Source organism: Mustela nivalis (genome assembly GCF_964662115.1).
Source record: "Mustela nivalis genome assembly, contig: HAP1_SCAFFOLD_1012, whole genome shotgun sequence".
Lineage (NCBI taxonomy): Eukaryota > Metazoa > Chordata > Mammalia > Carnivora > Mustelidae > Mustela > Mustela nivalis.
Window position 1 is genome coordinate 187,747 of NW_028135652.1, and position 27,996 is coordinate 215,742.

At 39.6% G+C, this 27,996-nt stretch overlaps 1 protein-coding gene and 1 pseudogene across 2 annotated transcripts; both read left to right on the forward strand.

Moving 5' to 3' along the window:
• Positions 1–248: 248 nt before the first annotated feature.
• LOC309857652 (uncharacterized protein) lies at positions 249–14,390 on the forward strand (the record flags this gene model as incomplete). Its single annotated transcript, XM_082750368.1, has 7 exons — positions 249–271; positions 317–537; positions 7,236–7,350; positions 7,501–7,674; positions 10,233–10,339; positions 12,059–12,196; positions 14,282–14,390. Exons 2-7 carry the CDS (start codon positions 359–361, stop codon positions 14,388–14,390), a joined length of 822 nt encoding a protein of 273 aa, XP_082606494.1. The 5' UTR covers positions 249–271; positions 317–358.
• An 11,481-nt stretch (positions 14,391–25,871) lies between these two features.
• LOC309857650 (RAD51-associated protein 1 pseudogene) lies at positions 25,872–27,013 on the forward strand (annotated as a pseudogene). The gene has a single exon. The product of its transcript is annotated as an RAD51-associated protein 1 pseudogene (transcript).
• The last annotated feature ends 983 nt before the right edge of the window (positions 27,014–27,996 follow it).

The window sequence follows — 27,996 nt, forward strand, 5'->3', positions numbered from 1 at the left end:
AGCGGGGAGCCGAGCGGAGGCCCTGCCACACTGAGATCTGAGAGGCTTGGGCCTCGCACATGCGCGTTGGGCACCTTTAGTCACTGCCCTTTATGCGCAGGCGCAGCCACGCCGGATTCAGAGTTGCGCATGCGCATTTGTGCTTGGCGTCATAGTTACCGTTGTTAGGTGCTCCAAGATTCCTAACTGTTGCGTGGTGGGTTCGGCTTATCTCTAGCACTGGTGTTGGTGTCTAGAAGCGGCGAAGAGCCAAGCGGAAGGTGAAGTGGTGGTAAAGCCTCTAGGCTTTGCAATGAAGAAGTTTTTTTGTTTTCAGAGTGGGAAGGTGTGCTCATCCTCGACCTCTGACATCGAGGGGATGAATGACTTGATGGCTTGGGTTCACAAGGAGGAAGTCACGGAGACCCAGCCCCGGTATAACATCCGCCGGAAAGAGCTCAAAAAGATCCACAAAGTTGCTCTCCTGGGTGATATATGGAATATGGATCAGTTGCTACTGCGTGGGAAGAACGTGAATAAAAGAGACAAGAGGAAAAGGTAATAGGCATTAAGGGCCTGCTTAGCCAGAGGGAGTCATTTTGTGTTTATGTAGTGAACTTAGATTGACCCCGCCCCTCCCAGAGGAAATTACTTGCAAAGCCTAGATAGATACAAGGGCAGGTCAGGCCAGGTGAAGACATCCAATCAGTGGGATGCGCATATATCTACTAGGGTAAATTGAAATTCAGTTGGCCATCCGTTTATTTACTAGGGTAAATTGAAATTCAATTGGCCACACAGAGAAAGCCCAGGCAGTTTTCTCTGTGTGTTGCAGACCTAGCATGATTGTGCAGTTTTCTCTGTGTATCACAATCTCATTGCCCACCTGTGTATAGCCCGGCTAAACGACCTCTAGAAAAGTCTGTGAGGCTGGGAGGGTTCATCTCTTTGCAAGAGACAGCCCTGAGCGGTCAGTTTGATTCTCGATGCTTGGCGCGAAATAAAGCATTGCTTGACCTTCGCTTTGTATCAGTCTCATTCCTTTGATTACGGGATTGTCCGGGAACAAACAATGAGCACGGAGCCAGCATCAGGATTTCTGGGAAAAGCCTCTGGATGTAAGATCACGGGATCCTGTCTGTCTGATTGTGGAGCTCCAGGGTATGGCCCACCGGGAAGGAGCTGGAGCAGCCATGCTCCCCAGGGCTAGAGTGGATGCGGGGACGCCCCTTCTCTCTACTGGTAGGTCGCCAGGGAGTTCAAGTCCCTATCAGCAGTCAGGGGGTTTGAGTCCCCCTAAGCTGTCACCAGGTGTTTGAGTCCCCCTAGGCAGCCAGGGGGTTCGAGTCCCCCTAGGCTGTCAGGGGTTTCGAGTCCCCCTAGAAAATCCCCACCTGTGGCAGGACCACTGGGCCTTCAGTTGTCCTTGTCTTGTTTTGTTGTTGTTGTTGTCTGTTGTGTTGTTTGCTGTGTTTGAAAAAATGGGGCAAGCAGAGAATGAGGGGACTCTGACTTTTAATGGGTATAACTGGAGCCGACTGTGGTTAGTCTAACTCGAGACAGAGACTTTAAGGAATATTCCCAAGCAGCTGCTGAAACTCTCTTTGTTTTGGGGCAGTTCCTGTCTTCTATGGCCCGATGTGGACTGCCTAGCCCCTCCCCCTTGCTGGCAGGAGAGCATGGCATCTGAAGTGGAGTGGGCCCAGGTGGAACATGAAATATGTTAAGAAAGAGGTTACTAAACTGATGGTTGTCTGTCTGTCTCAGGGTCTTAATGGGTAATTGTTAAAGTAGCTCTCAAAGTCTTTGGTATCCTGAAACTGTGAAAACGTGAAGGTTTGCTTGAATGACAAATGGAATTAAATTTGTTGTACATCTAGGTCTTAACCAAATGGGATAAAATGCTAGAGCGTTGGTTGCTGGAACAGTTTTGTGCTTTTGAAATCTGCTGGTGAACATGTTTTGTACTTAAATGATTCTTAAATTTGCCTTCTAAGAATTCTCTTGTAAAACGACTTCCGCCTTAAAGGAAATTCATATGGGTAGACTTTCAGGACAAATACAGGTCTTTGATATGTTAAAATCCTGGAACTAAAATGGGAAAGAATTGCCAGAAGTAAAAGCTGCATTCAGACTAAACCAGAATGAGTAACATGGGACTAGATGAACTGAAAGATTGTAATGTTGTATCTCTTGATGTTTTGTCTTATTTTAAACATTACTGGTTCCGTAGTGTTTGCTCTCCCAGGCTTGTTAAACTTTTTCTTAAGTTATCTGTAACTTACAGAGATGTAAAAGTAGTCATTTGTAAACAAATGAAGGTATTCAACTCTTTCTCTCTATCTGAACCCTCTGAAACCGAAAGGTCTCAGCAAGTATTCTTTCTTGCATGGCAATCAGTCATTTGCATAAGTTCAGTAAGAATCGGTTCTCCTTGTAACAAGACACCATTGGAAACACTGGTTATTTTACCAAGGCTTTGACTGGAATGTCATATTTGAAAAGATTCAGCTATGACTAGACAGCTTAAAGGAACTAAGGTGGACATTATAAAACCTGGAGCCTGAAAGCCCTTTGGTACTGTTGGCCTGATACCTTGCTTAGAGAGTTCCCAACAGCCTCCCCAGGAGAGTAAAGGATATCACTTCCTGGCAGATGCAGGAACCTCTGGATACTTTGGGGACCTCAGGAAGAGGAATTCGCCCAAATCGAGAGGTATTGCAGGCATGTCTGATGGCAAGTATGTGGCTTGGCTTCTGGCCTGGCCAAGGGTTCAAGAATTCACCCACTATCTTCAGCGAGGCCCTAAATGAGGATATGCATGAGTATAGAACCTCTAACCTGGGAGTCACTCTGTTACAGTATGTTGATAACTTGCTAATAGCCACTGAGGACTATGAGTCATGTTCGTGGGGATGAGAGCTCTCTTACATATTCTGCAGGAAAAGGGTATTGGGTGTTAGCAAAGAAAGCACAGCTTTGTCAGAGCCATGCTACTTATCTAGGCTTTGATCTCCACGAGGGAGTGCGTTCACTGTCTGAGTCCAGGAAACAGGTTATCACCCAATACCCCCAACCCCACCACGTCTCAACAAGTGAGGCTACTGTAGGCTGTGGATACTGCAGTCTACGGATATTGCCTGACCTCTCTATGAACTGGCAAAAGGGGGGCTCACTATGATAGAGTGGACGGCTGAGGCAGAAGGAGCATCTTGGGAATTACAAACAGCCTTACTGAGTGCCCCAGCATTGGCCATCCCAGAAGCCCTTCCAGTTGTATGTGGATGAAAAAGCAGAGGTGGCCAAAGGAGTTTTGACTCAGACTCTGGAGGCTTGGCAAAGGCCAGTAGCCTATCTTAGCAAGAAACTAGATCCAGTAGCAGCTGGGTTCCCCCTTGCGTCTGGAAAATTGCTGCCATGGCCCTCCTGGTCAAGGATGCAAGTAAATTGACTTTGGTCAAAATCTCATCTTGACCACCACCCACACTACCAAAGGCCTTCTCCAGAATCCACCAGACTGATGAGTGATGAACGCCCGAGTGACAGGGTATCAGGGCCTCCTCCTCAACAAAACAAGAGTGAGCTTCCGGCCCCCAGTGGTGCTAAATCCAGCCACGCTGCTGCCAGTAGAGCTGGCTCACCACCTACATGACTGCGGGGAGGTCCTAACCCAAGTCACAGAAGTAAGGGCGGCCCTCAGAGACATTCACCTTCTGGATGCAGAGGTGACTCTGTTCATGGATGGGAGTAGTTACATGATCAATGGAGAAAGGGATGCAGGGGCTGCGGTGGTTTCCCCTGAGCAGGAACTCTGGACAGCAGCCCTGCCACATGGAACATCGGTGCAAAATGCGGAGCTGATTGCACTGCTGATGGCCAAAGGTAAAACTGCCAACATCTATATGGACAGCAGGTATGCCCTTGCTACTCTCCATATACATGGGGCTATTCATAAATAAAGGAGCCTATTAACAGCAGAAGGAAAAAGAATTAAAAACAGAGAAGTAGTACTGGCTCTCCTCCAAGCTATTTGGGACTCAAAAGAGGTGGCCGTTATGCACTGCCCAGGACACTAAAAGGGGACTGGTCTGATTTCAAAAGGAAACCAATTAGCAGATCAACCTGCAAAGCAAGCACCCCCAAAAAACAGTGCAGGAGCTGGTTACACTTCTGGCTCCAGCGCTACCAGAAAAACTGAACTATTCAGAAGATTTAAAGTATTTACAAAAATGGCCTAAATTAGACTATGAGGAGAATTGGGCTAAGACTAAAACAGGAAAGTTAATTCTTTCTCGGAGACTAGGTAAGAACTTAGTAGGCCAGATAAATCAGGGTACTCATTTGAGGACATGAAAACTTAAGGAGCTTATAGGCAAGCAGTTCCAGGTTTCTAAATTAGGGCGTATGTTTCAGGATGTAGTTGATGGATGTGCTAAATGCCAGGGAGTAAATGCAGGAGGAACTAAAATGGGAAGAGGGAAAAGAGAAAGAGGTAAGGAATCAAGAATTTTTTTTAATGTTATTTTTTAAATTTATTTTTTATTTTTTTTCAGCATAATAGTATTTATTGTTTTTGCACCACACCCAGTGCTCCATGCAATCTGTGCCCTCCATAACACCCACTACCTGGTACCCCAACCTCTAACCCCCCTGCCACTTCAAACCCCTCAGATTGTTTTTTAGAGTCCATAGTCTCTCATGCTTCACCTCCCCTTCCAATTTCCCCCAACTCCCTTCTCCTCTCCATCTCCCCATGTCCTCCATGCTATTTGTTATGCTCCACAAATAAGTGAAACCATATGATAATTGACTCTCTGAGCTTGACTTATTTCACTTAGCATAATCTCTTCCAGTCCCAGCCATGTTGCTACAAAAGTTAGGTATTCATCCTTTCTGATGGAGGCCTCATACTCCATAGTGTATATGGACCACATCTTCCTTATCCATTCATCCGTTGAAGGGCATCTTGGTTCTTTCCACAGTTTGGAAGCCGTGGCCATTGTTGCTATGAACATTGGGGTACAGATGGACCTTCTTTTCATTACATCTGTATCTTTGGGGTAAATACCCTCCTGTCACCGAGGGCACTTGGCGGTCTTCCCTCCTGAGGCTGGGCAGCAAGGGGTCTGGTGCCCAGGCTGGCTGAGCAACAAAACAAAATCCTCAGCTGCCTTTGGACCCACTCATAAGTCCCCATATAGGCCACTTAAGAGACAGCTTTGATATGACTGAACCACATTTCAATAGTGACAGAAAAGAAATGAAGTATATACAGTATTTCACTTTATTTTTTAAGATTTTATTATTGACAGAGATACAGAGGGAGGGAATACAGCAGAGGGAGTGGGAGAGGTGGAAGCAGCCCCCCACCCCCAGCAGAAAGCCCGATGTGGGGCTTGATCTTAGGACCCTGAGATCAGGACCTGAACCCAAGGCAGATGCTGAATGACTGAGCCACCCAGGCGCTTCCAGTATTTTATTCTTAATGGACATCTTTTTATATGTTAATGTTATAAAAAAAGGTCTAATCCCATAATAGATCAACTTCTGGGCTACAAATTTTTTCGATAGAATCCAATATATAATTTTATCTGTGTCCACTTTGTATGTATGTTATTTACTGAATGGCTGTCGAAATAAATTTTGAATTGGGAAGATGGTTCTGTTTGTGATTAGGAAGACGTATTTCTCAAATGTGTACTCTTCCACATTCCATAAAGCAAATAAAATCATCATGGTTTTAAGAATTTTGTGTTAAACCTGCTCTCTTTTATCATTGTGATGACATTAAGAAATTTTTGGAATCACTAGAGTGTACACCTGAAAGTAATATAACACTGCATGTTAACTGGAATTAAAATAAAAACTTAAATTTTTATAAGTAGACAGATATACCCTTCCAGATATCAAAATGTATCTGAAGTTTCCACAAATTACACAGTTACTAATGGCTGAAAGGATAGATGAATGAATGGGGCAGAGAAGAAAATGCCAAACACCTCAATATGGTGACATTTCATATTAGTAGGAAAAGGTGAATTATTCATAAATGGTGAAGAAAGACCTGCTATTTATTTATAATGGTATTAAATACTAATATTGATAATTGGTAATTTTTGATTTTCATATGATCTATAAATCTAATAAAATGAAAAAAATAATTTCATTTTTATTTAATATAATGTATATGAAAATCTATCATATATAAATGTATGATATATTTATGTATAAGATATAGAAAATATATATTATTTCATATATAAAATATATATAAAATACATAATGTACAAAAATAAAACTGTTCCTGTTTATTTGAATCCTGAGCTTCCTTTGGCTTAAAGTTTCTTGAAAATCAGAGTGAAGAATTACTTAAAAAGAATTCTTCATTATTTTAGTCCTCTTTTCCCATAATGCTAAAATTTATTTAAATGCCAACCATGTGACTAGAACTGCAGTAGAGCTGTTGTATGTATATAACATTATTACATTTAACGTAAGGCACATTGATTGTGTGATGCCCCACCATTTTGTATACCAATAAGAAATCTTAAAAAATTCTGCCAGTTATAATTGTAAGACATTTTGAATTCTAAATCACATTCCAATGTCAGAGATACTAAAAGGTGACAAAATGAGCCTCCTAGAATCATTGATATGTAGTATTCTTGTGAATATTTAAAACATATCTGAGAAGTAGGCATAATTGTATCACTTTACCTAATGGGATTTGTACAGTAGTAGCAATAGTAATAGTCATAATAATAATATGTAACAAACTTTGCATAGATCCTCATTTAAGCATGGTGATGAGGTCTCGTGAGATACCTATTCTTTACTTTATTTTTATTAGTTTTTAGTAATCTCTGTAGCCAACATGAGGCTTGAATTCATGACCCTTGAGATCAAGAGTCACATGACCTTCAAACTGAGCAAGGCAGGGAACATGAGCTAACTTTTTATCTCCATTATTTGATGAGGAAATTGAGGATAAGGCTGAACCATAACTATTAAGTTTAAATCCTATCCCAGGTTGAGCTGAATCCTGAGGTCACGCTCTACCTAGTCAGATAGCCTGCTCTTTTATTAGTATGGTGAATGATCACTAGTAATTATTGTACTTTCTTCAAAAGAAAATGAAATCTTTGTTTTTGAGTCAAAGGAATAAGATGCTATTTAATGTTTACCATTTCATGAATTAATTGCATGTTTTGAAATCGTGCACTATAATTTCCTAAAATATTCTTTCACTTCCATAGGACGCCTCTCCATCTGGCCTGTACCATCGGCCATGCTGACATGGTAGATTATCTTGTAGATATGAAATGCAAGCTTGACCTCTATGATGGAGACTATAGGACTCCTCTAATGAAGGTGTGTGGTAGCAGCTGTGTCTGCCTGAGATGGATTTGATTTAATTACTTAGAATGAAAATTTATTACAATTAAATGTACCTAATTAGTTGTAGCATGCTTGCTTTAATTCCCAGAATTTACACTCTGTTTCTTGGGATACTACTGACAGGCTGTACAATACCAGGAAGAGGCATGTGTAACTACTCTTTTAGAACATGGTGCTAATCCAGATCTTACGGATAAGTTTGGCAATACTGCCCTCCACTATGCTGTTGCTGGTGAGAACACGTCAATAGTAGAGAAGCTGATTTTATACCATGCAAATATTGAAGCAAGAAACAAGGTACGTAAACATTATTTATAAAGTATTTGAAATTTTAAAACATATATGTATATATAAATTTTTTAGCTACAAAACATTTATTTACATATTTATTCATATATGTAATAAATAATAAATACTGAATTCTATCATCAAGTCATATACCATGGAAACAACTCCAAAGCCAGGGCAGAGAGGACTAGAGAACGATGAAGCCCACGGAAAGGGCAGAGCTCTGTTTCCCAGCCACTCTTCCACCCCAGAAGGAGAATCTTCCCATTAGTGTTTGGGAGTGGATGGTGGGCTCAGAGCCCACAAAGGCTTAAAGGCCTGAGGGGAGTGAGGTGATGATGGAGGCTGGGTGCTGTGCAGGGACTTAGGAAATGGGTGCTGCTGGGAAGGGGTGGGAGACCATGACCCAGTGGGGTAACTTGGGTGAGTGTGAGTGGGAGGAGAAAGCAGCAGGTTGCAGGCCCCGGGCCCTCCAGGCCCCAAGGTTCTGAAGATGAGAGCAAGGGGATTGGGTCATGACATCCTCCAGGGGCATCTACTTGTGCTCATAGCCACTCTGCCTGCCATGTCCCGCACTGGGGTCTCCCATTTCACAGAGTAGTTCCTGCTTAGCATTGTGTAGGTCCTCAGGGGGTAGTAGCTGTGCATGGGGAGTCAAGAGGGACTGCACTCACTCTTCCATTTGTTATTTCTTTGACATGTCTTACCTCCTACCACTGCCCTTAAGGAAGCACTGTTGATTGACATAGATAGGGTCAATTTTTCATAAATAGAATCTCGAGCATTCCCTGAATGAAAATATTTTGAAATAACTTCATTGTCTAAGATTTCACTTTATTTTTATTTTTTAATTTTTTTTCTTGAGCTTAATTTTTGGAAATACATTTTTTTTAGGGACTGTAAAGAAAGAAAGCAGGAAGAAAGCACATATGCAGACTTATAAGAAGAGAAGCATGTTCTTCACATAGCAGGAATTTTTCTGTCTTGACTTCTAGTAGTAGTTCTGAGTAATTTTACATGGAATATGCCTTATTCTGCTCTAAGACCATGATTTAGTTATAGGGTTAGGGAAGTGATCTATGTTTCTAAGATTCAGCTGATATTAATACTAGTCTTTGTTACATTTTCATTCTTAAATGCAGCAATTATCTACAATTGATTATAGTTATTAAGTTTTTGTTGCCCCAAGTGTTGGTTTTCTTCAAGTTTTGAAAGAGGCCGGCTTTGGCTAACAGTGCTGTAAACTGTCAAGTTAGTTATTTGAAGTTTTAAGATTTCACTTTAATGAACATTTTTTAAAGAAAGATCTTATGTATTAGAGAGAGAACGTGAGAGTGAACACACATGAATAGGGAGGAAGGGCATAGGGAGAGGGAAAAGTAGGGGAGTCTGATGCAGGGCTGGATCCCAGGACCCTAAGAACAGGACCTGAACCAAAGGCAGACACTTAACTGACTGACCCACCCAGATGCCCCACAGCTGCTCTTTTAATTCAGAGTCCATCTCCTTAGTGACCCATTTGGAGCAAGAGCACTTTATGTTGACATCTGGGATCCTGATACCATAGATAGAAGAGAATCAAGCATGTTGGTATAACCTGGAGAAAAGCTTCACCTTTACTGGAAAGCTCTCAACAGTGTATCCCTGAAACTCTAATTCTGAAATGTTAATAGTTGCCATGAAAGTATTGTAAAATGGGGATAAGCAAATTTAAACTGATTTCTTTTGCGCTAGAGATAATGTGCAGTTCTGTAATATTTCTCAAACATCGAGGATCATTGAATCTTTGTATTGAGGCACAATCCTCACCTTCCAGGAAGTATATGTTCTTTGGAATATAATTTAAGAAACACTACTCCAGAGATAATCATTTAGGCTGTTAACTCAGTAAAAATACTTTTAAGCTTTTACGGCTATGTTTTAGAGTTTGGAGATACAGAGATAAAATATAGTCCCTTCCCTCAAGAAGCTCTTGGTTTCGATGGGTGCAATAAAATAAGTGGAGTGTACAGTGATAAATGCTGTGATAGAAGCTGAGATTCTTGGAACCGGTCAATGTTTGAAGTAAGATTTGGAGAATGACTACAGTTAATCTGTTGAAGAGGTGGAGGAGGGCTATTTTACTTAATTTATATTTATTTTTTTCAAAAATATTTTTTTTATTTGAGAGAGTGAGAGTGGGAGAGAGATGTGAGCAGAGGGGTGGGGAAGAGGGAGAAGGAGAAGCTGACTCCCCACTGAGCAGGGAGCCTGACATGAGGCTGGATCCCAGAACCCTGGGCTCGGGACCTGAGCTGAAGGCAGACCCTCAGATTGAGCCGCCCAGGTCCCCTGAGGAGGGCTATTGCCAAGAGAAGGAGCAGCTGGTGAAAGAGGGGTGTGGGGGTGGGGGTGGGTGGAAAGGTAGGGGCGGTGGGAGGGGGTGGGGAAGACTGAAGGCTTGGGAAGGTGGGGGGTTGAGAGTACTTATGTATGTGTTTAAGGTTAGAGGATCCTTTATAGGTTTTAAAATTCAGTATGGAAATATGTAATTTTGTAAATTATAAATTGGTTTTACACTTTTACAGGTCCAATTCACACCGTTTTTACTTGCTGTAAATGAAAACAACCACAAAATGGTGGAATTGTTAATTAGAGAAAAAGCAGATGTACATGTGGTTGATAAGTTTAAAAGGTACAGTAATTGTTTTTTTTTTAACCTTATATTGTTCTAGGGTGGTAATAATTAAGTCAGAAAGATTAACTTAATAAGAAGAGGATTAATTTATAATTACATCGTGAAAAATGTCGACATGTCATCAGTTAGGCAGAAATCAATTATTCTGATGGGGCAACATGAAGAACAGTATACACGAAATTTATATTCTTTCATATTATTGACTGATGTGATCTGCAGTCTTTTTTTTTCTGCCATATGACTTTATGTTAGCTAAAAGGGTTTCATATTAGTTTTATTATAAAGTGTGGACTCCTTTTATTCTATGACACAATATTAAACTTCTTAACCCTTTTATAGTATTTTTTAGAAACTTCTACTTCATATACATTTTCCTTAAAAGATGCATATTAAACATAAATAGGAGTTGTTTTATCTTTTGGATGACTCCTTGCTTTAAATTTTTTTGTAAAGAATACTGATGTTATATGACCCCTAAGTAATTATTAATTACTATTACCAGATAGGGTGAGCTTATCATCCTTTTTCATCATATATATATATATATATATATATATATATATATATATATATAAATTTTCCATTGTTAAGGGTAGAAGGATGAAATATAACTCTAATCGAATAGATTTTTCTTTTTGTGAGGACAAATCATAGCTTGATGATAAAGAGAAAAGAGATGGACTTTAGATAGACACAAGACTAGGTTTAATTCCTTTCCTACTTGCTGGGTATGTGACTCTGGAAACATTACTTATCATCATCAGATACGTTCTCTGATATGAAAAGGAGGATAATATATCCTTAAAGGGTTGTTGTGTGTAAATAATATCATATATATATATATATATATATATATATATATATATATATATGATATTAAATTTAGTGCCTAACCATGCTTATTTTAGTACCATTAACTGCAACTATGACTCTTTTATTACTGTTAGTATGAATGCTGTTATTTTAAGCCTGATAGTAGATTTTTTGTTTTTTTAATTTTAAAGATTTTTTTTTTTTGAGAGAGAGAGAGAGAGGGAGCGAGCATGAGCAGGGGAAGGGGTTAGAGCAGGGAACCAGATGTGGGGCTCACTTCTAGGACCCCAATTTCATGACTGAGCTGAAGGCAGACGTTTAAATGACTGAGCCACCCAAACACCCTTGCAAGTAACTTTTTTTTAAAAAGATTTTATTTATTTATTTGACAGAGATCACAAGTAGCCAGAGAGGCAGGCAGAGAGGTAGGGAAGGCAAGCTCCACACTGAACAGAGAGACCAATGTGGGGCTCGATCCCAGGACCCTAAGATCATGACCTGAGATGAAGGCAGAGGCTTAACCCACTGAGCCACCCAGGCACCCCTGCAAATAACTTTTTATACAGACCTGTCCTCTAGAAGGCTTGGAAGTACACTGAATCAGCTTATGGGGAATTCTTTTTTAAAATCTTCACTCATTCAGTTAAGTGACCTCAGCATAGTTTCTTGTTCATCAAATGACTTTAAACTAGCAACTTCTACTATCATACCCAGGTGGGACAAGAGGCTTCTTTTTTGTCTTTTAATTTTAGCCATGGAGGTAATTTACAAAAATAAACACTTGAATTTGCAATGGTCAATTCTGTACTGACAGGAAAGATATTAACCTGGTAAAGTATATGAAATTTGCTGTTTAGATAACCCTAAGTTCCTAAGGGTGAAGTTATGTCTCTGTTATTTTAGAACAGCCCTCATGCTTGCTGCACCTTCTAAATCTCCAGATATAGTCAGGCTTCTTCTTCAGCAAGGTGTTAATACCTCTTCTCGAGATGAACGTGGATGGACGGCAGGAGACTATGCTCTTTTTAATGGATCTGATGGGTAAGTGTTTACGTTAAAATGTTAGTTATTACTAAAGTGAAGTTTAAAATAATTGAACTCTTAGTTCTTATGTAACAGATGGGAGTTCATAGTTTGATTCTGGCAATTTTGGGGCTGCAGTGAGTTAGCCCATGTCACTTGCCAGAAACCAAGAAAAAGGCTAGACTAATCAGCATTAGAAATGAGTGCAGGATTTTTTTTTTTAATCTCAGAACTATCGAGACCTTTATCTTTAGGGATCCTAACTCTATCTGTTTCATTCCAAGGATAACTGTTATGCATGGGGTACAAAGAATGTTACATTTGTGTGTTTATTCCTTCTTGCCTCCCTCCCTTCCTCCCTCTCCTCCCTCCCTCTCCTCCTTTCCTTTCTTTGTAGATTTCATTTATAATTATTTCAGAGAGGGGCAGAGTAGAGACAGAGGAAGAAGCAGATTCCCTGCTGAGCAGGGAGCCTGATGTGGGGCTCAATCCCAGGACCCCAAGACTGTGACCCGAGCTGAATGCAGATGCTTAACTAAGTGCCAACTGAGCCACCTAGGTGTCCCAACATCACCTCCCCCCACCCCGCCCAACTAGTTACTTGGGTCCTGAGATGCTCAGTTTAGTAGAAAATCCTATCCTTTCCCTTGACGGTTATCTCCTTTCCCCTTTGAATTTTCCAAGAACCTAAGGAGTTCCCTAAGACCAAAGAGACGATCCTCTTTCTCAAGTCATTTGGAAGGAAAAAAGGGCATTCTTATCATTCCCTTGTTTCATTTGATTCTATTGCTGCAATATTGCTGTGTGGTGCCTTGGTGACTGAGTTGGTCAAGCGACTGTCTTTGGCTCATGTCATGATCCTGAGGTCCCAGGATTGAGTCCTGCAGGTGGGTTCACTGCTCAGAGGGGAGTCTGCTTCTCCTTATGACGCCCCCCTCTCTCATGTTCTCTCTCCCTCTCTCATTCTCTCTCTCTCTCTCAAATAAATAAATAAATAAATATCTTTAAAAGAGATAGAAAGTAAAAAAAGAATTAATTTTTTGAAAGAGAGAGAGAGCAAGAGCATGAGCATGAGCAGAGGGAGGGTTTGAGTAGGGAGCCAGACATGGGGCTTAATTCCAGGACCCCAAGATCATGACAGAGCTGAAGGCAGACACTTAAAGGACTGAGCCACCCAGGCACCCCTGCAAATTACTTTTTATACAAACCTATCCTCTAGAAGGCAATTTTTTTCCCTGCAGTCTGGTTATGATTGACCTTTGCTCCCAGGAAGACCTTGCTGATCCGCATTCTCCAGTCTTCATGGTGACCCACAATGAGACTTCAAAGTTACAACATTTTTTAGTTTATGACATATGCTTATATGCTCAGCTGCTATTCCAAGGCACCAGCACCCTGTTCTGGCCGCCAGGCCCCCTGGCTTTAGCCACACACACCCTTCCCTTCACACTCAAAAGCCTTACATGAAGCCCATATGTTAGTGCAGACCTTCATAATGAAGTACCGCTTGAGGATTTTCCTTGTCTATCCTGCTAGCAGATGATAGTTGGGACCCTTCTAAGCTGTTAAAGAGGTTCAAATAATGCTACAGGAAGAGCCTGGACTTTCCTTTCTCCTTTGTTACTAGGCCTGTATCTCAAGCCTGATTAAAATCCCTCAGAGTGCCTTTTCTTATGAGGTGATGAAAGGCCTCATACTGACCTTCCCAGAGTGGTGGGCATCACCTTTCCCAAGAGGCCATGTTTAGGTATAATATTTCATTAAATCCTCTTAACAACATTGTGAAATAAGGCAGTAAGATACCTGTTTTATAGAGGAAGACTTGGAGACAGAGAGAAGTGGCTCCTCCAAGAGCAAATAGCTGTGATTATAGTTAGGACCACTGAGTTCAAAACATGTTCCATTATGGCAAGCTAACACTACTAATTGCTAAATTACTACTTCATGACTAGTTCACCTTACTTTAAGTATATAGGGTAATTTAAGTTTTGATATTAGCTCTGATATTATTTCAAATACACTTATGAATTTGATATATTTGGTAAATGTTTTTCATATCAGTATTAAAATAGTAACATTGTTTATCACCCTTCTTATATGTAGCAATCACCAAATAATTGCCAAACATACAGAAGAAAGACTTAAAAACTTTTCGCAAAATAACAATCCAGGTAAGACTTTTCAGAGTGAAGTACTTTTCGTGGTCACATAGATGAAGTCAGAGTAAAAAAGTTTTGATAATGAAAGAATAGTGGGGGAAAACAAAACAAAACAAAACAAAACCGTAAATGTAAATTGTTAAGTTCATTTTCTTGCATTCTTTCTCTTTCTCTCTCCCACCTCTTGATTTTACTTATTTGACACAGATAGAGGAAAATTGAGAGAACACAGGCAGAGGGACAGGGAGAAGCTTATTTCTCACTGAGCAGGGAGCCCAATGTAGGACTCAATCCCAGGGTCCAGGGATCTTGACCTGAGCTGAAGGCAGATGCTTACCCAACTGAGCCACCCAGGGGCCCTTATTTTTTTTTCCTTTCTTAATATCTTTCTATTATTTTTTAAATTTCTTTTCAGTGTAACATAATTCATTGTGTAAGCACCCCACCCAGTGCTCCATGCAATACGTGTCTTCCATAATACCCACCACCTGGATCCCCCAACCTCCCACCCCCTGCACCTTCAAAACCCTCAGATTGTTTTTCAGATTCCATAGTCTCTCGTGGTACATCTCCCCCTCCAATTTCCCTCAACTCCCTTCTCCTCTCCATCTCCCCATGCCTTCCATGTTATTTGTTATGCTCCACAAATAAGTGAAACCATATGATAACTGACTCTCTCTGCTTGACCAATTTCACTTGGCATAATCTCTTCTAGTCCCATCCATGTTGCTACAAAAGGTGGGTATTCATCCTTTCTGATGGAGGCATAATACTCCGTAGTGAATATGGACCACATCTTCTTTATCCATTCATCCATTGAAGGGCATCTTGGTTCTTTCCACAGTTTGATGACCGTGGCCATTTCTGCTATGAACGTTGGGGTACAGATGGCCCTGATTTTCACTGCATGTGTATCTTTGGGGTAAATACCCAGTAGTGCAATTTCAGGGTCATAGGGAAGCTATATTTTTAATTTCTTAAGGAAACTGCACACTGTTCTGCAAAGTAGCTGCACCAACTTGCACTCCCACCAACAGTGGAAGAAGGTTCCCCTTCCTCCACATGCTCTCCAACACACGTTGTTTCTTATCTTGCTAATTTTGGCCATTCTAACTGGTGTAAGGTGGTATCTCAATGTGGTTTTAATTTAAATCTCCCTGATGGCTAGTGATGATGAACACTTTTTCATGTGTCTGATAGCCATCTGTATGTCTTCATTGGAGAAGTGTCTGTTCATGTCTTCTGCCCAGTTTTTGATATGGTTATCTGTTTTGTGTGTGTTGAGTTTGAGAAGTTCTTTATAGATCCTGGGTACTGTCATTTGCAAATATCTTCTCCCATTCCGTGGGCTGCCTCTCTGTTTTGTTGACTGTTTTCTTTGCTGTGCAGAAGCTTTTGATTTTGATGAGGTCCCAAAATTTCATTTGCACTTTTGTTTCCTTTGCCTTTGGAGACATATCTTTAAAGAAGTTGCTGTGGCCAGTGTTGAAGAGGTTACTGCCTATGTTCTCCTCTAGGATTCTGATGGATTCCTGTCTCATGTTGAGGTCTTCTATCCACTTCGAGGTTATCTTTGTGTATGATGTAAGAGAATGGTTGAGTTTCATTCCTCTACATATAGCTGTCCAATTTTCCCAGCACCATTTATTTTATTTTTTATTTTTTTATTAAGATTTTAATTTATTTATCAGAGAGAGAAAGAGGGAGAGAGAGCAAGCACAGGCAGAGAGAATGGCAGGCAGAGGCAGAGGTAGAAGCAGGCTCCCTGTTGAGCAAGGAGCCCGATGTAGGACTCAATCCCAGGATGCTGGGATCATGACCTGAGCCGAAGGCAGCTGCTTAACCAACTGAGCCACCCAGGCATCCCTCCCAGCACCATTTTTTGAAGAGACTGTCTTTAAGCCAGCATTAACCTGACCCCCAAAGCTGGCAAAGACCCCACCAAAAAGGAGAATTTCAGACCGATATCACTGATGATTATGGGTGCTAAGATTCTCAACAAGATCCTAGCAAATAGGATCCAACAGCACATTAAAAAGATTATCCACCAGATTGTTTTTCAGATTCCATATTCTCTCCTGGATCACCTCCCCTTCCAATTTCCCCCAACTCCCTTCTCCTCTCTATCTCCCCATGTCCTCCATGCTATTTGTTATGCTCCACAAATAAGCTCTGCTTGGCTTATTTCACTCAGCATAATTTCCAGTCCCGTCCATGTTGCTACAAAAGTTGGGTATTCTTCCTTTCTGATGGAGGCATAATACTCCATAGTGTATATGGACCACATCTTCCTTATCCATTCATTCCTTGAAGGGCATTAATATCTTTCTTTATAGTCCAGTATTCAGAATTATTTAAGAATTTGAATACTGTCATGAACAATAGGAACAAAGCCATGAGAGAGACCGGACTCCAGGAAATAAACTGAGGGTTATGAAAGGGAGGGGCTTGGGGTATGGGGGAACTGGGTGATGAGTATTAAGGAGGGCACGTGTTGTGGTGACACTCGGTGTTATACGCAGCTAATTAATCATTGAACACTAAACCGAAACTTACGATGTAGTGTATGCTGTCTACTGAACATAATTAAAAAAAAAAAAAAGTACCTCAGTGTGAACAACAACAAAAAAAGAATTTAATTGTAGGCAATTTAAAATATAAGGCATTATTGTCTGAAAAGAAATTCATTATTATAGTCATGACCCCTAAAATCCCTTGTATCTTTGTGTAAATAAGAGAAAGATTTTAAGTTAGTATGTTTCATACTTCCTCTTTAAGCATATTAAAACAAATTGAACTTGTTATGAAAATGGATCTTTTAATTTTTACAAGTGGATTACATTTAGTAAATATTATTACATACTGATTTGTCTCATTAAAAAAGGAGCTATCCTTAAAACTGGGGACTCTACAATATATTCCTGGTACCGTAAAGAAATGGCAAAAAATACGAACTGGAAAACTTAGCTAGTATGCAGCAATACCAGTGAGACTGTGTTTTTTTTTTTTTTTCTTTAAAGGTAACTGTCTATGGTACAGAAATCAGAAAAGAAACGCCTTGAGGAGCATAGGTTGTTTTACATATTGTTGTACCAACAAGATCTCACCTTTAACAACTATTTAGTAATTTCTCATTAGTAAAAGAGAATGAGATATGTTGACTTTATTAGAACAATGTTTTCTTCTGTTTGTTGCATAATTGTCATGATAGTGTAATTTTTTAAAAAGATTTTATTTATTTATTTGACAGAGAAATCACAGGTAGGCAGAGAGGCAGGCAGAGAGAGGAAGGGAAACAGGCTCCTTGCTGAGCAGAGAGCCCAATGCAGGGCTCAATCCCAGGACCCTGGGATCATGACCCGAGCCAAAGGCAGAGGCTTTAACCCACTGAGCCACCCAGGCGCCCCAGGATAGTGTAATTTTGTTAGAACACGATACTCTGTTGCCATTAGTAAAGAGATTATCATAATAAAAATTCAAATGGGGCAACTGAGGCTCAACAGATTATAATAAAAGCACAAAAATGGTTCACAATAACAAAAATGCTACCATTGCTTCCTAGATGTGGCACCTAGTGCATTGTACAATCTGAAATGTATGAAGAAACATTTAATTTAGTAGACTTTTATCAAAGAAAACTGTAGGTTGGTTTGGTTTTGCAATTTACTCATTTTCATTTGTTCACTTAGCAAATAAATATCAAGTGTCTTTTAGCTACTGTTACTCTGATGTAGAATATAAACATTCAAAAAACACAATCCTTGCCCTCCAGAAGTTTGTTATTATCATTGTCATTTTTATTATTTACTCTATTTTCACTATTTTATTTTTATTATTTAGTTTATTCCATGCTTAGTATGTGCCAGAGTCCCCTAATGTTTATAATTCTCATTGTTATGTTTTTATTGGTATTTAATATGTAAGTTGATAGTATGCAGACTGAGTAGTAAGTTTGCAAGGTAAATAAGCAGAAAAACCATGTTTGGCAGGAGGAACGTCCATCAAGATTACATGTTTTGCAGAGGGAACAGCAGTGCGGATGCTCAGATGTATGAATGAACTTCGAAGCACTTAGGAGCAGTTCAGTTTTGCTGGTGCAGAAAATGTGCTATGGGAATGGTTGGAATGAGTGAATACTTAGCTAAGGCAAGCTAATGAAAGTTTTTCAGTACCATGGAAAGGTGTAGATCTTACCCTTTAGACCTTGGGAAATTTATCAGATCTAATGCTTTTAGCTGCAAATAACAGGTGACTTATAATAGTGACTAAAATGGGCCCACCTGGGTGGCTTATTCATTATGCATTGACTCTTAGTTTCAGCTCAGGTCACAGTCTCATGGGTCATGAGATCAAGCCCAACATCCCACAGGGCTCTGTGCTCAGCATGGAGTCTGCTTGATGATTCTCTTCCTCTGCCATTCTCAGATTTGTGCACTCTCTCTAGTAAACGTTCACTCTCTCTCAAATAAATAAATCTAAAAAAAGCAAACCAAACAAAACAGTGACTAAAACAGTAGGAACCAGAATCGTTTTGATGGATCAGTGATGTCTCCAGGATCCCAGTTGTCTCTTTTTAGCTGTGAGGTTGGCAATATTTTCTATGCCCTTTCCTGATTGGCTAATTAGCAACAGTTAGAGGCATATTCTCACATGACAATATCCATTGACTGGAAGGACTGTTTTTCTTTATATGTTTCTTTTCTTTTTTTAAAATATTTTGTTTATTTATTTGACACAGAGAGACAGACAGAGAGGGAATACAAGCAGGGGGAAGTGGCAGAGGGAGAAGCAGGCCTCTTGCTGAGCAGAGAGCCTGATGTGGGGCTGGATCCCAGGACCCTCGAATCATGACCCGAGCCGAAGGCTGACGCTTAACAACTGAGCCACCCAGGCACCCCTATATGTTTCTTTTAAATAGGAAGAAAACTCAGAGGCTTGCAGCAACTTTCCTCTAACATCTCATAAGCTTGGTTATATCACATGCTTATTCCTAAACCAGCCACTGGTAAACCAAATACTGTGATTAGCTTAGAATAATCCTTTTTCCTTTTGAAGCTGGGGTAAGGGCACCTTCTTTGTGTTTGGGACAATAAATATCCAAATAAAGTTGTGGTTTTCCAGCAAGAATGAAGACTATGGCACGGTTATTGGGGAGGGAGCCAGCAGTACTTGATGCAGAGACTCACTGGAGAATGTGAAGCAGAAGGGTAACAAGATTAGATTTGAATTAGGGCCTTCTGGTTGTGGCACAAAATAGTGATCACCAAGCTTTTTCTCTAAAGGGCCAGACAATGAATATTTTAGGCCCTGTGGTTTTTCAACTACAAATACCACTATAGTGTGAAAGCAGCTGTAGCAATATGTAGGTGAATAGCAAGAGCCAACCATCTGGTTCTGTAAATAAAGTTTTATGGGGGCACAGGCATGTTACTGGTCTGACTTGGCCTGTGGCCATAGTTTGGTCACCCCTCATGTGGAGGATAGATTGGAAAAAAAAAACACATAAAGATACTGGAAGATAAAGGACGCTTATATTTCCTTAGTCTAGTATCAGTCCATTATGAAATGTTCACTCCTCTATACTGGAAAAGTCAGGAGGCTCAATTCATTCAATTTACAATGTTGTTCTTTTTCTAGGCCTTATCTTTCTGATTTTTTAAAAATTTAAAACTTTTCAAAAGATTTTATTTATTTGAGAGAGAGCACAAGTGGGGCAGAGGGGCAGAAGGAGAGGGAGAAGCAGACTCACCATTGAGCAGGGAGCCTGGTATGGGGCTTGATCCCAGGACCCTGAGACCATGACTTGAGGTGAAGGCAGATGCTAAGCTGAGTCACCTAGGTGCCCCCTTTCTCATTTGTTTTGCTTAAAAACTTTTTATTCATTTAAGAAATAACATTAGTTGGTGGCTTTTTTTTTTTCTTCTGGAAGTCATCAGTTAGGAGCTCATAGGGCTCCTATGTGTAGGGCAGTGGTAGGGGAAATATAAAGCAATGAGAGAAAAGAAGTATAGTTAATACAGTTTCACGATTATTGAATGTAGAAAGAGGAGAGAGGGGAATTCCTGGGTGGCTCAGTCATTAAGTAGCCGCCTTCAGCTCAGGTCATGATCCCAAGGTCCTGGGATAAAACCCCACATTGGGGTCCCTGCTCCATGGGAAGCCTGCTTCTCACTCTCCCACTCCCCCTGCTTGTGTTCCCTCTCTCTCTGTGTCTCTCTGTCAAATAAATAAATAAAATCTTAAAAAAAAGGGGAGGGGGAAGAAGAAATCTTAGAAGAGTCATACATTTCCAGGTTGTGCACTAACATTTAAACTGGCCATGAAGAATGAGTAGGACTTTATCGGAGTGCAGTGGGAATAGGGATGACCAGGTATTTTCTGTATATGTTGAATTTGATGGAATATCCATGTAGTATATTTTTAGTAATTGGATAATTGAATACTAGGAGTTTCTAGCTGGAGATAGAGCATCAAGTTTGGAGGTGCTTATTTGAAATAAACTGATTAGAATTATTAGGCAAAGTCATAGCTTGGACAAAGATTGAGCTTGTCCATGATGGAAAACATATAGAAATAGACGAAGGCCAGTGAACAAAGCCTGGGAATACCAATATATAAAGTGTGGATGGAGGTGTAAGACTTGGTAGAGAAGACTGAGAAGTGGCTGGGGAAAATTAGGATGAATTAGAGGAAATGTTATTGAAAAATTTGAAAAAAAATTTCATGGAGTATTAATTGTATCAAATAAAATCACTAAAAAAAGTTGGATTTAACTTTTAAAAGTTCTTACCAAAAATGGTAAAAGAACCATTTTTGAGTTGTAAGGTCTGTTATTTATGTGACCGGTACATTCTGTGTCCAAATATGGAAAAATAACACATCAAGTAAGGTCTTTCCTAAATTTTTCTAACTGCAGTATCTACCTGGACAGGGTCAAGGGGAAATGGTCTAGCCTGGTGAGTAGAGTGGCCAACATTTTCCCATAATTGTCAAAACCTAGGGGTCAAGTGTGAGGAAAAGTGTTTTCTTTCTTACCTTTTTTGTTTAGAGGTACTTGAGCTTTTCTTCAAGTCCCTGGGACATTCTCCTGGATGAATACTAGGGCCACAATCTGGAAGCAATAGGCAGGAAGTCACTGTCAGGCCCTATCTCTGAAATGGAATCACGATGCAGCTGTATTTTGACAGTTTTAAATTTTGATCAGAAATATTTTACACAGACCAGCAGTTTGGGAGAAACTGACCCTTTCTAAGTATTTTATTGCAGAAAATTAGTATAATATCAAGTTGGAAATATAAGGTGATATGCTGACTATACTAGTTCTCACTTGCCAGGGATTCTGTGTTAGTAAAAAATGTCAGTACTGGACTATTTTTGTTAGTGCTGTCTCTCTCCATCCTCTTTCATTTGCCTTCTTCTGATATCTCTACTTTTACTGCTCATTTTTTAAAATTTATTTTTTATTTATTTTCAGAAAAACAGTATTCATTATTTTTGCACCACACCGAGTGCTCCATGCAATCCGTGCCCTCTATAATACCCACTACCTGGTACCCCAACCTCTACGCCCCCCCACCACTTCAAACCCCTCAGATTGTTTTTTAGAGTCCATAGTCTCTCATTGTTCATCTCCCCTTCCAATTTCCCCCAACTCCCTTCTCCTCTCTAACTCCCCATGTCCTCCATGCTATTTGTTATGCTCCACAAATAAGTGAAACCATATGATAATTGACTCTCTGAGCTTGACTTATTTCACTCAGCATAATCTCTTCCAGTCCCGTCCATGTTGCTACAAAACTTGGGTATTCATCCTTTCTGATGGAGGCATAATACTCCATAGTGTATGTGAACCACATCTTCCTTATCTATTCATCTGTTGAAGGGCATCTTGGTTCTTTCCACAGTTTGGCGACCGTGGTGGCCATTGCTGCTGTAAACATTGGGGTATAGATGTCTCTTCTTTTCACGACATCTGTATCTTTGGGATAAATACCCAGTAGTGCAATTGCAGGGTCATAGGGAAGTTCTATTTTTAATTTCTTGAGGAATCTCCACACTGTTCTCCAAAGAGCCTGCACCAACTTGCATTCCCACCAACAGTGGAAGAGGGTTCCCCTTTCTCCACATCCCCTCCAACACATGTTGTTTCCTGTCTTGTTAATTTTGGCCATTCTAACTGGTGTAAGGTGATATCTCAATGTGGTTTTAATTTGAATCTCCCTGATGACTAGTGATGATGAGCATTTTTTCATGTATCTGATAGCCATTTGTATGTCTTCATTGGAGAAGTCTCTGTTCATATCTTCTGCCCATTTTTTGATATGATTGTCTGTTTTGTGTGTGTTGAGTTTGAGGAGTTCATTATAGATCCTGGATATCAACCTTTTGTCTGTACTGTCATTTGCAAATATCTTCTCCCATTCCATGGGTTGCCTCTTTGTTTTTTTGACTGTTTCCTTTGCTGTGCAGAAGCTTTTGATTTTGATGAAGTCCCAAAGAATTTCATCTGTAAAGAAAGCACTAAGGAAAACTGTCTTGGAATCTATCACTATTGGAACATATTTCTACCATATGTATATTTCCTTCAAAGGTAACAGGCTACCCATCTAAAATGTATTTCATATTTTGTTGTTTCTTATGGTAAACTTCTTTGTACCTGTACCACAGTGACAGAGTTAGTGATGATATTTAGCCAAGATTGAAAGCATTTTCTGGATTATCGGAAATTTTAATGTGACATGCTTTTGTATTTTTTCAGAATTTGGTAAACTGTGGCTTAACAAGAATATGTGGCCAATTAGATTTACAAGTTTTTAATCACCTATGTATATAAGATAACTCACTTTGTTTTCCTCCAAATGAGTTCTGTTGATCTCTAATGATCAAAACCACTATTTTCAGCCTGGAGTGGATAACTCATCCTACATTTTGACTGTAGTATTTCTGAGTTTTTGAGCAGTTTGTCAACAACTGCCTTTAATAGGTGAACTGTTTCTAATTCTATAAGAAATTAAGAAAATGAGTGGAAACAAAAAAACTCTATAACCAATAGTGTGTTATTATACTGTGTATGATAGTTATATATTTTTCTATAATTATCCCAGTTACCTTATCGATTCATAACTACAATAGAAGTGAATTAAGCCCTATTTAGTTGCAAAAAATTTATGTGACCTTTTAGTTTTTTTATAGGAACTTTTATACTGTAGGACATATTGGTAATCATCAGAATTCTCTTTTTTTTTTTCCCAATTAAAGTACGATTGTTGCTTGTTTCACATTATTTTCTGACATTATTTCATCTATTCCTTTTATGCCTTTATTCAAATGGATATAGAAATACAGCAGTCTCCCAGGCAAATACTAAGAAAAACAGATTCAAGGAAAGGTGTTCTGTGAAATAACCTTCTAACTGTAATCGTGTCTTAAAACATCAACCTTAATCATAAAAATTGCATATAATGCATCGGTATTAGAGGCCCCCAAAATGACACCCAGGTTTGGTTATTCACTGGAGGAACTCGCACATCTCAGCATATTTGTACGCATGTCTGTGGCTTATTACAGTGAAATGATACAAAGCAAAATCAGCAGAGAAAAGGTGCCTGGAGTGAAGTCTAGAGGAAGCCAAGTGCAGGCTTCTAAGAATCCTCTGCCTATGGGTGTACTTAATTTTTCCAGCATCAAATCATGACAACTCGTGTGAGATGTTGTCTGCCAATACAAGAATCTTATAGATACTCAGTGCCTGAAATTTTCTTTAAGTGATAATCATGTAGGCATCTTCTCCCTAGCATATATCAAAATTCTGGTTCCCAGAAGGAAATCAAGTAATAAGTACTAGATAAATCACCTGGTTTGTACCAACACTTAGCAGTCTCAATGGATACCTTTTGTTTTTTCCTTCACAGTAAATAGGCCTCATTTTTTACAGCATTTTCAAGTTCATTGCGCAATATAGCAGAAAGTACAGAGAGTTTCCATTTACCGCATGTTCCTCTACACGTGTAGCCTTCCTTGTTGCTAACATCCTGAACCACAGTGGTACATTGTTTTATTTATATTAGCTCATCTTTACTGTCCACATCCATAATTTACATCAGGGTTCATTCTTGGTGTTGTACATTCTATGGGTTTTAACAAATGTGTGATGACATGTATCTATCATGTGGTATCACATAGAATAGTTTCACTGCCTTAAAATTTCTCTGTGCTGTGCCTGTTCCCCTTGCTACAACCCTTAACTCCTAACTTAAAAAGTTTTACTTTTACCAGAATGTCATATAGTTGCAATCATACAGTGGATATCTTCTTGAATTTTTTAAAAATTAAAATTCCGAGGTAATTGAATATAGTGATTCAAGATAATCTTTGTCCTTTGTTATGTTCATCAGTGTAGGATCTGATGACATATGCCTTACAGACTGAAAAAGTGTGATTTCTACAGACGTTTGTCACATAGTGGGGAATATTGAGAACAATGACATCATATCCTGCTACCTAGCCAAATCACTGGTACCATTCTGGTCTAAGAGGTGGATCCAGATAGACTCTCCAGCAATAAAAATAGGTCATCTCAAGAGAACCAGAATCATTAAAATCACTAAAAGCATTCATACTTACCTTGCAATTGGAAATAAGGCCAGAGAGAGTCTGTTTGCTATGTTTTGCCATGCTGCAAAGTAGAGTGGCTGTAGACAAAACTTTGTGATGAGGTGTTTCACCCCAAACTTAACAGCCCCTGCTGGAGATCTGGAGAAGTTCTGTTGTGTTATAGCGAAATAAGTATAGTCTCTTTTAACTGCGTCTCATAGTGAAAGTCCTGAAGAATCCAGAAGAATCCTGACATTGTCAGTCTATGATGATGATTCTGCTAATGACACCATTTTCTGTCAGTCTCAAGGGTTTGGTTAAAATTGTGGTCATTATAAACATCCACTTGTAGGTATCAAATTCTGATAAATAGCATTCTTTTCTTCCATTTGGTAAATGTAGAGGAGAAAGTAAGATTTCTTAGCGAGTTAACTGCCTACCAATAGTATAATTAATATTCACTCCAGTGTGGGTACCAGGTATGGTCCCGAAGAATACTTTTTAACACAACATCAGTCTTAGACTTTGAATATTCTGTATTTCTCTGTTGTTGATTTAAAATGTATTTTGCTTTTTTCTTTACAGAGAATAAGTCTTCTGAAGAAGACTTTATAACCAGGTAGGATTTTTGTGGATTTTTTTTTTTTAACAAATTCTGTGTTAACAAGGGAATGCAGAGAAAAGCATTTGTTGAGAGTTCTACTGTGTGCTAGGCACTATATTCTGTGCTTGACATTTATTACTTATATAGTCATTACAATAGCATCACGAAGTAGATGTGCTGTTACAGCCCATTTTTTTTTTATTAATTAGTCATCTGTGGTTCAGGAACACTGATTAATTGACCTATGATTCTATAGTTAAAGAGTAGCAGACCCAGAAACGGCCACTGCTGCTAACAAGAGCTTGAACACTGTGAATTTTCAGTCTTGGAGGGGGCCATGGTGCCCCCGGTGAGGCATAAGAAACTAGTCAGTTACTCACAGTTTGAAATTTCTGGCAGCGATGATGACTTTGTTTCCGCAACCACACCTTTGAATAAGAAGCCCAGAACAATGCCAAAAGAGTTAATATGAGAAACAAGGAAACCTAAACTGAAGAATCTCCAGAAAGAAGATATCCCACTACAAGAGAAAACCCCTAAAAAAGGATGTCTTTAGGTGATGAGCTCTACCAGCCAGACTTAGAAGTGGCACTAGCTTTATCAGTGAAGGAACTTCCAGCGGTCACCATTGATGTGGGAGAGGCTCAAGATACAAGCACCAAAAAAATGTGGCAGCAGCGAAATTGGGACAATGACTAAGGCTCCCCATCTCTCCGATTGCAGTGTAGCCAGTGATGATTTAGATTTGGATAAGCTTACCAAGGAAGATGATGTGTGCAGTGCTCAAGGGAAAAGAAAAGCAGCATCAAAAGCTGTGGTACAACAGAGGAAGATTCTTTTGGAAGGCAGTGATGGCGGTAGTGCTGACGACTCTGAACCGCTGGTGGAGAGTCTGAGGATGAGTCTGATTTTAGGGAGAGTGAAGATGATGATGCTAACTTCACTCTGGGAGAAAATAAAGTGGAAGAAATTAAAAAGAAAGAAGTGAAGGTAAAATCCCCAGTTGAAAAAAAGGAGAAGAAACCTAAATCCAAACGTGATACTTTGGAAGTGACTTCAAGAGACTGTGCTCCAGCTGCCCTGAAATCAGAATCTCAGCCTTTACCAAAAACGGCTTTATCAGTGAAGCGGCCATTTGGAAACCACTACAAATATGCAAACCTTCCAGCTGAAGCTGGAAGCAGAAAACATAAGTAGATGCCACCAGCGCTGTCTGGAAGCAGCAGCAGCAGCAACAGCAGCAGGAGCCCACTGGCAGGGGTGTCTGTTAAGTCTCCAAATCAGAGTCTCTGCCTTGGCTTGTCCAGATTAGCACAAGTGAAACCTTTGCATCCAAATGCCGCTAGTGGCTGAATGTGGTAGTCAGCGAAGGTTTGATTAAGAGAAAAAGAGTTTTACAAGTGTGTTTATGTTTGAATTGTGTTTCTGTTTAAGGAGGGTATCATACTATAAAGGAATCCTTTAATGTAAAAAAAAAAAAAAAAACACAAACGAGTAGTAGACCCATGAATTGACTGTCAGCCTGTGTGACTCCCACACCGATTCTTTTGTCCCTCAGCAGCACTGGGGTTAAGGTACAAATCCTAGTCAGATCAATTCAGAGAGTCAAATGTAGTTATGTGTTTGCTTATTTAGATTTTCCTAAGAGACCAGGTTAGTCCAAGCATTTGTCCTAATATATTTGACAACTAATGATAACTAGGGGTAATTAGTGCAGTGGCAACTAGTCTCTTATTTTTACTGTCAAAGATTTTAGAATGGCTCTCATTACCTATGGCCATAGTACATAGCTTTTATATAAACAAGACCTAATCAGGCAAGTTCTTAGACATAGAGATGTCTGCTCTCCTTGAGATGAATGATTTTCCAGAAGTGATGTATATGTAATTTAGGTGTAGGCCTTGATATGTTAATTAATTTTATCATCTCTTTAGAAGATATTTCTAAATGATTCTCTGTTTACTGACTTCCCACTCTAGTTTTTCCTTTAGGCTAGTTCCCTTGATCTTGAAGCTCTTTCTTTTTTTGTAGATTTTTTTCCTTTTCTCTGTTGACTTTTCTATAATCTTTTCTTGTTTTTTTTTTCTTTTTTCTTTCTTCTCTGCTTTTCTTGGCATTTCTTTTATTCCATTTTTTCCCTTTCTGCCAGGTAAGTATTCTCTGTTTTTCTGTAGACAAAATCAAAAGCACATAGAATTTCAGGATTTTAGGACATCTTAGAGATGAACTAATCAAAATACTCTCTGGTACTATAACCTGTGTTTAACATCCTCACCAAGTGATTATTTAAATCGACAATTTGAAATGCAAAAGAGATTAAAGTAACTTATTTGGATATAAGTGACAGAAATGAGATTTACATTCAGGTTTCCCCTTTTTTTCTCATCTTAATAGGTGAATGTTTTAATAATAGAAAGATGGGGGAGTTGGTCTGGTGAACACAGTGAAGGTGCGTAAGGAAG